Source organism: Sabethes cyaneus, chromosome 3 (genome assembly GCF_943734655.1).
Source record: "Sabethes cyaneus chromosome 3, idSabCyanKW18_F2, whole genome shotgun sequence".
In the NCBI taxonomy this organism is placed as follows: domain Eukaryota; kingdom Metazoa; phylum Arthropoda; class Insecta; order Diptera; family Culicidae; genus Sabethes; species Sabethes cyaneus.
In genome coordinates this window covers 161,013,043-161,026,074 of record NC_071355.1, presented here as the reverse complement: position 1 = coordinate 161,026,074, position 13,032 = coordinate 161,013,043, and the positions used below count along the sequence as shown (strand labels likewise).

General features: G+C 39.1%; 1 protein-coding gene across 2 annotated transcripts in view; it reads left to right on the top strand.

Annotated features, from left to right (window-relative positions):
- The window catches only part of LOC128743484 (uncharacterized), a 222,260-nt gene that overhangs the window by 194,747 nt on the left and 14,481 nt on the right, over positions 1-13,032 (top strand). For both annotated transcript variants that reach the window (XM_053840076.1, XM_053840077.1), the window contains one exon: positions 12,022-12,471. In XM_053840076.1, coding sequence (XP_053696051.1) covers positions 12,022-12,471 — 450 coding nt within the window. The remainder of the gene's footprint in view (positions 1-12,021; positions 12,472-13,032) is intronic.

Here is a 13,032-nt window from a genome sequence, read left to right as displayed (position 1 = left end):
AGCGGCAGAGGCTTCGTGTGGTTCTTGTTGCTGTTTGACACGCTACCCGAGACAGATCGCTATATCACATATCGACCTTCAGCGCCGAACGCGTCGTTCAACTTCTGGGAATTTTCACGTTCAGTTATCGCAGGGCGTAGGGAAGCATTTTAAACCATTTCGCAATCACGTCTAGTTGGTGCTATTCACTAAATTCATTATTTTTTAATTATTACATTTTAATTTGTACTTGTTAAATGCATAGTAATTGTCAATTACCGCACAGCAGCCGTGTAATCACAATGGAAAACGGTTTAATTTTCTCCTGGATAATGATTTTGTGTGCTAGAGGTAACAGAATCAATTTCAATTTCATTCTTGTAAATACAATTGAACTATAATAGGTCAGATAAGTTCACGACCATTACTGGATAAATCATCTGCATGACATTCAACCGCTGGTAAATTTGCAACTCAACTCTTTCACATAAGTACGAAAGCATCGTTTTTATATTTATTTTTGTCTCCATAATTATTCCGACATATCAACCAGTGAACCGCGTTGCCTTCACGGCGATCTGCCTCCGCAGCTAGGTCACAACGCAGAATTTTACCATTTTCGAGCGATTTCCCCGCACCGAATGTGGACCGTGTATCAATTGTCCGAATGCACCTGGCGCCCGGGGGCGATATAAATTTTCATTTAAACACTTCTCCTCAATTACTGCCGCACTCCCAAGGGGGAGGCGGTCGACTGAATGAATTGAATATTTGCACCGAAAGCAATGGCCTGGGCCGGTACAGCGGTGGGTAGTACGAAGGCTGCAGCCTGAACAAGCGAGTTTTTTCGTTTGTCTCTATCTTTTAACTATGAAAATCCGCCACTCTTTAGTTTCAGTTTGCTGCTATGAAATCATAATCGTACAGTTGAACCCTTTATTACTCTAATTTTTTTATATGACTGAAGCATTATTTTTAAAGTCAAATTATAATCGATTTTCTCTGTTGCCTGAAAAATCCACCTGGTTATACAAAATAGATAATTGAGCCCGTACAGTTGATTGCAGCACTCGAGGGTTAACACCCAGAATGTGCCCAGAAGCACTTTGTCTGGTGATGATTTTTGTTCGGGTTGTTGAAACAGTTGAACGATGCTGAGGAAGAGCGGAATCGAGGACGAGCGATAACATAAATCGCACTCATTTGTTCTCAACTTCTGAATTTATTTTTTCCAATTTCCCACCGACTACAGAAAGGCTATTCAGACGGAACCATAATTTATCGAACGGTTGGGCGTGACACAAATGACAGCTATGTGCGATCTTCTGCCACAAGCTTGTGGCGTCATGAAACAGCTGAGTAACTTGTTTTTCAAAATGCGTTTAATGTGATTCGCTAACGTCTATCATTTGCATAGAGAATTAGTGCATAGAAAATAATTCATCCTGTTATCTTAATGTTAACTTTTTAGCTCGAGCTTTTCGAACACATTATGGTTTTCTACATAACTGTCTCAATAAAATAAGTTTGGACGCAAAGTGTATTAAAAGGGAAGGTGTGATAATAGGCTAAATGTTTATGTATTTGACAGGTTTTTTCGTAACTATTTTATTGGTGTTTGTAAACGTCAATGCCTACGATCATACTTTTTAAAATGTCAATACACTTTGGTTTGGAGGAAAGCTTCAGGACATAAAAATGTCACGTTCATAATACTTTGAATCCACCAGTCACCATTGAAAAGAAGGTAATAAAATTATAATAAAAAGTGAAAGCTAAATAGGATTCTTGAGTTTTAACTGATAGAAATCAATTTACTGCTGGTAATTAATGTCACCAGAGCCAACAACGAATTTGTCATCAGATCTGCTGTCGAAAAACTTAGCAATCAAAGAAGATTTCTTCTCCATCACGAACACCATTTTTACTCCTAAAAAGAAGCTTAATATTTTGGCAATGCACTTTACGAGCATTAAAATAAGTTTAGTATCCTTGAAAAAGTAATAAAAACAAAACAGCGCTTGGTTGATCAACAGGGATAAGAAGTTTAAGGCTAATAAAAGTCATTCAAATGTAAAATTTGCACGCTTACAATTGAATGAAGCAGAGAATCTCTGCTCAATGACTGATATTGTGAACCAGCATGTACTAGATCCGCTTTACTACTTATATTCCCCCATAAAAAAGTGTTAAAGAGTTAAGTTACATTTCCTGGTAAGCATTCTGTCTAGGAACCGCTTCACAAAACTACTATGTTGCTTGTCAAACCGTAACAGATCTATTAGTTCTATACAACTAATAAAACTATTAAACCTAAGCAATCAGATTTATTCCTGCTATTGTAAAGAATATTAAAGTTCAACGCCAAAATTATTTTTTTATGCGAGACCATGTTGCCATATTCTAGTATCTTGCTTTAGCTAGCATACAAAAATTCCTCAAAGCAAAGTATTTTGCAGAAAGACGATTATTATCCATCGAGCTTCCTATCACAGGAAGCAACTAAAATGATTTTGCTAGAAATTGAGATTGACTAACTGAATATGTTTATTTTGTTAAAACAACCAGTTCTCGAAAATTGCAAAATTTCAAGGGCGCGTTGATTTTATCCACCTATCATATCAATATGCACGATAAAATTTAACGCGCAAATGCTGCAAACCAACGAAGACTGTTGAAAATTTATTAATTAGGCCATTATAAATATTTTAAAAGTTTGTGTCCTTCTGGTGTTGGCCAACTGAAGAGAGGGGTGAAAAAAACAAAGAGATTTTTTTAATCGAGCAAAAAAAACTGCGTTTTTAGCATTTTTACTTAAAGTTTAAACGTGAAAACTGAGTCTACTCTGCCTGCGGGTAATTCCGCGCAGCACATTATTCCGCGCACTCATCCTAAGAATCAATTTTTCAACAGTAAATTTCACTAAAACATCATTAATAAGTATACTATCATGGAATACCATGTTCCTTTAATGTTATTGATAAAAACTGACAACTTTTGCTTTGTTAGTCTGGTCAAACCAAAGGCTATTTCATTGCACGCTGACCAAAACGTGAGTTCCGAATGTTTCCTTAACAATTGTACTAAGCGGAGGTCTAAATTATAAGGTTTTTTCCGCTCCAAAAAGTATTTTTTATGATGAATTCGTGCTGCGCAGGTAAATAGATGTTCATTTAACTGTTTTATGGAAATAGTTATGAATAACTCATTTTTCTGTTTATTTTGTTTAAAGATTTGTTGTGAGCGGAATTAAGAGCAGATAAATTAGTGTTGTTTATAATTCCGCGCGGATGTTGCAGGATCATATCGGGGAAAAAAAGGATAGCAGAATATGCTATCTACAGAAAACTTTGTAGACACGTTGAAGAAAGTCAAATAAGTTTGTTCAGTACGGAAATCTGCGAAAATGACCAGGATTCCGGTCAGTACCTTACGGAATGAAAAGCACCAAATGCACAGTGATCCAAAATCAGTGAACCAAAACGCTCCCACTAGAGTTTTGAGTAGAAAATCTTGGTTTTAAGTTTGTGGAATCTTTGCAATAGTTTCTTTAGATTAAAAGATCTAAAAGATAAAAAAGATGATTATTATCCATCGATTTTCCTGTCACAGGAAGCAAAATGATTTTGCTAGAAATCATTTATAAGTTGTGAATGCTGAATATGTTTATTTTGTTGACACTAGATATACCAGCATTTTAAATATACCTATTTATACCAAAACCAGTCAAAATGACTGGTGCATAAGAAACGGTTGGTGAACGACTGAATAATGAGCAACACAGACCCTGTAGTGGTCCTTAGCCTCTTATCCAGTAACTTCTATCTCCACCTCCTCGTGGTAGGGTAACCAACCTGTTTTGGACCTCATCTGCAGCTGTACATAATTTGGACACTTTCATTTGATTTTGCTGTAAGTGTCCAAATTATGTACAGCTACAGATGGGGTCCAAAATAGGTTGATTACCCTACCAACCGGAATACAAGCAATCTTAGCGGAGATGTGGTAACCAACCCTGGTGGTAACTAAGGTCGTATACTGACAGGCAAGGAGGCACTGTCTTGTCTCGGCACTATACGATGGCAGCCTCATCATGAGACTCGGCGGTATAGCCCTAGTAAGGCAAGCTTTTTATGTCTAAAATATTACGAAAAATCAAGGAAATTCAACTCGAAACATTTAGCATGGACAGGCTGTGAAACAAGGATTTGGAATGGATGCTTCCTATCTGGAACTGTAAAACCAAATTTCGTGGATGGCGACAGAATGTTGCTCGTTCAGTTAGAACCGCAAAAGTTCGACATTGTGGCACTACAGGAGATCTGTCGCAAAGGCGGGAAGGTTTGGGGGATCCGTGGCGGCAAGGCCCAATTTTGCCAGAACGGTGGAGCAACCAACGAGCTGGGAACGGGCGTCGTACTGATGGGCAGAATGCAGGATCGGGAGAGGATAGGTGTGTTGAGGATAACAGGCCGCTTCTTCAACTACACCATCATAAACGTGCACTGGCCACACGAAGGTAGACCCGACGACGAGAAAAAAGCGTTTTATGTCCAGCTGGAGGCAACATACGATAGCTGCTCGAGTGCTCGCCACGGGATATCATCGTCAATGGGGACATGAACGATCAAATCGACAGGGAACCAATGTATAGCGATAACGGCCAGCGATGCATCAACTTTGCAGCTTCCCGAGGCCTGGGGATCAGGAACACATTCTTTCTCCATATAGATCTACAAAACCACCAGGAGATCACCTGACCAACTAACATTGAACCTAATCGACCATATTCTCATCGAAGGTCGGGTTTTCTCGAACATCACCAACGTACGCTCCCTACGGGGTACGGATATCGACTCAGATTATTACTTAGTAGCAGTACACGTGCTCTCAAAATTATCGACGGTATATACCTCACGAATAAGCCACCCTCGGTTAAACAATCGATAATTAGACAACCCGGAATGTGATGAGAACTACGCGCATACTATGCGCCTTCCTCTGTAGCCAGGTGCTTCGACCCTCGAAGATAAATGGAGCAGGATACGTTCGGCCATCAGTGAGGCCGCAAAACGCCAGAAGGAGAGCTAGAACCACTATTTCAGGCTAGTGAGATGTGCAAGTTCTATGAGAAGGTGAACCGATCTCGTAAAGGATACACACCGAGGCCTGATATGTATAGGAACGAGCAGGGAAACCTGGCCACAAACGAGCGCATAGTGGTTGGTGAGTGGAAGCAGTTCTTTGATAGGGATCTTAATTGCTGATATAGCAAAAGGAAATGAAGCAAAAATCAACGTATGAGGGCCTAAGGGCGTTTCGACTTCCGATCTCAAAGAGATCCGGCGAGAAATCGGTCAGCTGAGGAATAGAACCGCCGAAAAGGACCGACTCTCGACAATAATCTACAAAAATGGCCAAGAAACAATAGGAACAGCAACAGCACTGAATAATTTCATGCTTCGGACTCACCGTTCTCCCGAAATGCTACATTTCTTCATAGAATCTTGCACCAGTCATTTTGACTGGTGCTGGTATAAATGGCAAAAACAAAAATTATATTTGATACTAATATATATAAACTAACATTAAGTTCATAAAATGTATTCTCTACTTATAGCTACAAAAGTCATAACATCGTTTCTAAAATCAAATGTTAGATGTTGTAAAAATTTCAATTTGAAATTGCACGACCAGTCAAAATGACTGGTCTGGTATATCTAGTGTTAAAATAACCACGTTTCGAAAATTGCAAAATTTCATGGGTGCGTTGATTTTATCCACCTATCATATCAATATGCGCGATAAAATTTAATGCGCAAATGCTGCAAACCAACGAAGACTGCTGAAAATTTAATAATTAAATTATGAGATATTTTATTATGGTGGCTGTAAACCAAATCGATCAAGTTGATCTGACAGTAAAACTTTAACTTTTCTGCTCACGGATGTATTTTCAAATTAACAAAGCTGGCGGACTAATTCAGCTTTTTACCAGAGCAAGCTGTATGTTTTAAGCGAAAAGCTTTATTAAATTATGGCGGTAGCTGTCAAGCAACGAAAAGCATAAGCAGTTTTATTGGTGCGTTCTGCAGAGTGTGATAAGACTACTTAAACTTATAACCCGATTATTAAAGTGGGTTTGAAAACCTTATGAAGACTGGAACCTTTTGTCGGAAAGCAGTTTTATAGCAGTCATCAGGAAGTTCTGGTGGAGCTAGTTTTATTAGCGGTTTTATGAAATTGGTCATGAAAACCACTAGAGGAACGTAATAAAACTTAGAATTGTTACTTGGGGCAGAAAGACAAAAGACGTAAAAGAGCACGAAGGAAAACACTAACTGGACAAACGAGATAGAAAAAGAGAAAACACACGAAAAAGAGAAAGAGAATATAAAACTGGCATGAAAAAAATAAAAACGATAGAAAACGTGACAGAATGAGAGTGTCAAAGCAAAGCCTTGGGCTTAAACGTCTTTCTAAGACTTTACCCTTCTTTATCGACAGACTTCGCGGCCAGCTGTTAGAATACAGGACAGTTACGGGGCTAGTGCAAAAATCCTACTGGCTCTATCTACCAGCACCGCCTAGCCGAGATTCGAACATACGACAACTGGCTTGTTAGACCAGCATCGTACCTCGAAGCTAACTGGGCGGTACAATGAGAGTGTCAAAAAGAGAAAAAAAAGTGGAAAAAAGAATATGGGAAAGAAAAAGAACGAAAACGAGACAAAAAACAAGAAGACTGCACAGTAAAGATGAACAACAGAAGGGAAATAAAATGATAGAAAAGAAAAACCGGAAAACACCATAAAGAAAACGAGGAAGAAAATAAGAATTAATTGGACGGAAAAGGAGAAAAACGGAATAGTAAAGAAAAAAATAAGGGAGCAAGAAAATAAGAAACAAACACAGAAAAATGGGATGGAAAAAGAAAAAATTGCAATCCGTTGGATAAACCGCAAAGGAAAAACAGAACGTGTCAAAAACGAAAGAAAACCATCATAAGACAAAGAACGGAAAAGACCATAACGAAAAATAGAATCGAAGTTAAAAGTTAAAGAAGAGTTAAAAGCGAAAAAAGACAAAAACCGAGACAACAAAAAGTCGCTTCGGGACAGAAAATGGTAAAAAACGAGACAGAAACGAAAACGAAAAGGAAAAACGGGCCTGAAAACGCGAAAAAATGGAAAAATATGAAAAAATAAGAAAATCAGTAGTAAGGAAGAGAAACAAGACAGGAAAAGAGGCGAAAAGAAATTGAAGAAACAGCAGGAAAAAAGGACAAACGAGAGAGAAAATGAAGCAGACAAGAAAGAAAATACAGTACATAAAACAAGAGGGACCAAAATGGAAAAGAATAATAGCGAGAGAAAAAAAGAAAGCCGCAGAAGAAAAGGAAAAAGATAGCAAAAAATAGAATAAACGTGACAGAAAATACGAAAAAACTGGATACCAAAAAGAGAAAAAACGGAACAGACGAAGACGAAGAACGGGAAGGAAAAAAGATAAAAAGAGTTATCTTTTATTCCTAAAATACGGGCGAAAAACTAACGACTTGATGCTTGATTCCTGAGATATGTATTTTTACAGTTGGTAAATGTTCAGAAAAATCGAATTTGATTCGGCTATAATTCAGAAACAACGAAACACGCTATCGTCAAATTTTCATCATTGAAAGATTATGAATTGATAAACAAGAAAAAAATTAATTGCCCACAAAATTATTGGAGTAGATCCTTCGTTTGAGGCTCGCCCAAAACTTTTCTTTCGGAAGGGATGGCAGCTTTCAGTACATCGTTTACCTTCAGCCCCGGTCCGTTTTCTCCAGTGATCTCCTGGCAAATGACCACATCCTCCTTTGCGCGATACTTCTTGATGAAAGCGGAAACTTCTAGCTGCCACTTTGTACTGTAATTTCTCTTTCACCTTGCGATGAGGTCCCGAAGAAAAGAACAGTGTCTTTGACATTCCCTTTTTGCTAAGGGTCAGCCAAAGAAAGATCTTCTTCGGGAATTTGGTATGGAAGATATATCTGCCGTAATCGCTTATCCCCTTGGTGGGGGGTCGTAAAGTATATGACTTTCCTCTGATAGTTGCGCTTCATCGGAAAGATGTTTCACCTGCACTTTTAGCCGCTATTTCTTGGCGATTGCCTGCTGCTCAAACACGACTGGTCTCCGCAGATGCACATAAAATGTCGATTTTTGGCAGGTACTTCATCACCATTCAGTCGGTTACTCCGACATACCAACGCGCGGACGTTGCGGACCTTACTCTCGGTCTTCTTGTCCAGCTTTAGCTGCACTTTCGGGTCGCGCAGCACCGTCGAGCGACCAGAACTAGCTTTCCGTGCTCGCCTTTCTGTTGTAAACCCGAATCGGCTACATCCCGCCTACACGAAGCGCCTCGCGATGTCTAACTTCTTCGCTCCGAGGTAGAGTTGACAGTGCGAACAAAGAGTCCAGCGTATTTGCTTGGCGGTTTTCACCATGGCTGCTGGAAATCAACTGACAATACTGTCATTTTTTTAATTACACAACAGAGATGCTACGACTGGCGATACCTGGGTGGATTTACCACCAGGGGACAGCGTAATCGTATGAAAAATCGCTTGTCAATTGCTTAATGCATGCGTTAATTTTATAACGATCCGACCAGAGAAAGTGGAATAAAACCAATCATACACCTAAATACCCAGCTAGCACCAACTCGTATATCAATGTACGAAAACTATCGTAAATATCTCCTAACAAACTCGAAATCGTAACTAAAGCTGGATAAAGTAGGATCAAGTTGATTTTCTGTCGTATATAATGATAATGACTGACATACATACGATTTTCAGCACAAAATCGTAGAGTAGTACGGAGCGACTCGCGCTTAATCGGATATTATCGTATATAAATACTTATATAGTCGTAACGCTCAAAATTATTCGCAATCACGTATATCGCCTCCAAAATAGTACGGATATGCCAATTTTGCGCATGAAATACGATTTATTTAGCATGTATATCTGTACGTAATGCTGATTTTTACCTTTTTTATACATATGAAAATGCTAGCTGGGTATTGCATTGACGCGCGGATAAACCTCCGTGCAAGAAGATGCCACTTTAGTACCTTTTTCTCGGACACTAGGCATTACTAAAAATGAATCCTTTTATTTTTTGTTTGGTAGACATTACCAGAAGACTTTTGACGCATTTAAACTTTGCAAATTGTACACAGCATGAGAAAAAAGAAAAAAAGGCGGACGACGAATTAAATTTTGAACATTCGCAGCTGCTAAACTTTACTGCTGTTTGAAAATTATCCGCAAAAAAATCAATTTTGCATTACTACATCTTCTCATTGGGTTTTTATTAGAGTTCATTAGAGCCTACAAGTATTGCGTATGACTCGTTCTTCTTGGCAATGCGCATCACCAGAGTCTATTCCAGTTAGTATTCGGCCCCGCCTCTAGCTGTCGTAAGGTTTATTTCTAATTCCCGTCGTAGTAAGTAACGCCATTCTAATTTTCATCATTTGTTGGATGGATTTAATGAATACTCCAAAAGTTCTTGTTCTGATTTGACTAAAACACACTTACCTTCCGATCCGTAAACTTTGAAAGCACTGAAAAGCGGTTATTAAAGCATATTATTGAAATTGAAAAAGCATATTATTGAATATTGAAAACTGACCTTATTTCTTAAATTCGTCGTACAGTTTTAAAATCCGTCCATCAAAGTTTTTCATCGCCCGTACTAAAAATCACAACAATGTTTACGAAACTAACGCGCATGTATTTGTGTAGGACGGCATGACAAATGTTATTCTGCAAAATTTCTGCAGGTCAGGCAAGTTTTCCTGGCTTTTGGATAACGACAATGCCTTGCGTGCGTTATTTTCATTTATGAATGACGGAAATTAAAACGATTAGTCGACATTTTCTTCTTCGTCGCACGAAAAAACGTAGGAAATTTGGCTGGTAGGACTTCTTTAATGATAAAAAGCATTTAAATAGATCTCAGCAGTCAGCTTACTTTGATTGATCGCGTATTATAAATAACATTAGGGAAGAACTAGTTTTGCTTGCATTGTGTGTCATGAAAATGCTGATATTTTCAATGATTTGTATTGGATAGGGAGTAGACAATTACGACGAAGCAGCAACATACCCTACCAAGAAACTAATGACAGCGTTTTAATATGGAAGAATTGTTTACTCGGTGGTACAAATTTCATCAGGATTGATTACGCGTTGAAAAGTATTAAAGTTAGTTAGTTAATGCTCTCAAATTTTCAATATGAACTGTAATTGCCGTGCTCAAACGTTATCGGGAAATATTGACGTTGGATCCCGCAAAGCAAACCTAACTTAGAAGTGGAACCCATGACCGAAAACTACGAATGAAGATCGCCAGGACAGTCCGAAATAATCCTGGGATCTCCGGGCGTGATTTGGTGAAAAGGTACACTGCGGGGCAGTACAGTACAGTTCGGCGAATCTGTATGCGAGAAGGGTTTTAGTCATACCATGCCAGCAAACATCCCAATAGGATGCCGATACAGAACCTAGTTACCAAAAACCGTGTAAGGAAACTGTTCGATCAAGTTCTAATCATGTACAATGGATGTATTTTGCTGGACTATGAAACATACGCAAAAATGGACTTTGGACAAGGCATCTATAGTTATGGAAAGAAAACACCGTTTTTCCAAAGCTTAATAAAAAATCTACAAAAATATATTTTTACAAATTTGGTACTTTACTTCCTAATGGAGAAATTAGAAATTTTGTGCGGTCAAATTCTAAATGGAACAGACTTTAAAGCCACAGGTACTGATTATTCTGCAATGAAATCTTTATAGACACTATTCGTGCAAAATAAAAATAATGATGCAGTTTTTGATTAGCCAAACACTAGTGTTGAATGGCTTCATTTTCTACTATAAAGTAGCAAAACTATTCCCAATAGAAGTCAGCAGATTTCGATATGTCGATTTCAATTGCATTGGACATTAAGTGTTCAATGTAGGTTAAGGGCATTAAACGTTCAATGAAACCATATTGCGAGTATTTATGAAACCAATGTCAGTTAAAGTTACCATGTTAGTCGACAAAGAAGACGAAGCAAGGTAATTAAAGACGAATCAATTGAAGCCTACCGCTTCAATGTACTATTGAACGATGGTATTTTAACGTAGTTGAAGCCTGCTACTTTTATGCTGACTTTTATAACCTTTAAAAGTGGTATTCCATAGTAAATGACATAAATAAAATTCGTCATTTTCGATTCTGTCTTTCTTGAAAATTATTGAACAACTAAACTAAATTGTGAAATGACACCCTGTGGTAAGACGTAGTGTTGCGGCCGAAAGCCAATAATATCCCATTGAAATCATTAAAATTTGTTCCATCTAATAGGTAGATACCATGCATTTGCGTAACAGATCAACAGCACTGTTAACAATTGCATTCTGTGTCCCAGCACATAGAAAATAAATCGTCTTCTGTTCGATCGTAGTGCATAATGGCCGCGTAAATGGAAATGTAAAACGACATTCGTGAACTCGCATTCTTATCTTATCTGTATAAACTGTACGTAGGTTTACTCATTTTGTTCACAACTCTTTTGCTGGAAAATGCTACTACCGGAGGGGAACATTTCGCACATTACTCAACCTAGATAGTAGGCTATTGCCGCTAAAATCACTTCCAGGCATTACACGCACTCAAAATAGAACAAGACACCAAACATTCACTCGATATCAGTCTTATCAGCAACATATTTGCTAGAGGTATACGTTCCTACCGGTCCAGTACAGTAATGTTTATCAAATCGAAAGGGTCGTCCCATCAGTAGTGAGCTATACGCAACCATCCTGTCCTGTCATTGCATTGTCTGGCAAACAAAGTTCGCGCCCAACCACGATGAGAAAACTGCTGCCACCACCCAAACATGTTCGTTGTTTTACGATTCCTTTTCGAAGCATTATCCTGATTACACGACGAGACTGAATCTAATACTCGCACTTTTATCTCTTTTCCAGATGGCACACCTTCAGAGGCACCGGCTGGAGTCGGTCAGTGACAACAGTGCCCCTTCTACATCGAGCAAATCGGACAGTTCTGACGGTTCGGCATCGGAAATCTGTGAGGTGATTCAGGAGTGGTCATTAGACCCTGAGTCCCAATCCATTCCCAGTCAGAATAGCAGCGGAAGCAGTTCAAGTGGCAGTAGCCACCATCACCATCACCACCATCATCACCATCTTCATCATCGTCACAGTCAACAACAGCAACAGCAGCAGCAGCAGCAGCAGCAACAACAACAACAACAACAGCAACAACTAGCCGCAATAAACGGCAACTACATCAACGAAGATGACACCGAGCTGGACTACGACGGCAAGCACGATCTGATCAGTCTGGACAATGGCATGATAACCGATTTCGAACGGGCCCAAGTGGAGAGCTTCTTCAGTGGACTGGGCACCGAGGTGAGTCGTGAAGGCCGCTTTGTAGCGCTCTGTATTATTATGGCTAACATCGCGATTACTTAGAACCGCGTAGCAGCCATCGTTTGTCATGTACGGGTTTCGCTGACTCATTAGGATGGCATGTTTTGTTATCCACTGTGGGTGGGTGGCAATGATCAAAACAAATGATAAAATCGATACGCTGGAAAAATATATTACGAAAATAATAACGCGACAGACTTGGATGAGCAATATTATAATCAGTTCGTTTACCGCCGACAAAATTGTCAACAAAATACATCAAACGACAATTTCCGGCTTAGAACAGGTCACGCTTTACGAGTCAATCCGACAAACACGTGTCTTGGATGGCGTCATTCCAAGCGAACAAACAACGTAGATGTTGCTTATAATTAATAAGACGAGCACATCACATTCAAAAGTCACCGGGCTCCTCCCGGCCGGCCTGCCGGCCGGGGATGTCATCCAGATTACGATAATAAAAACAATCTGCACCATTCATCGGGCAGATCGGTAGTTGAACAGAAAATCTAATGCAACTGAAATCACGATTGTACAAGT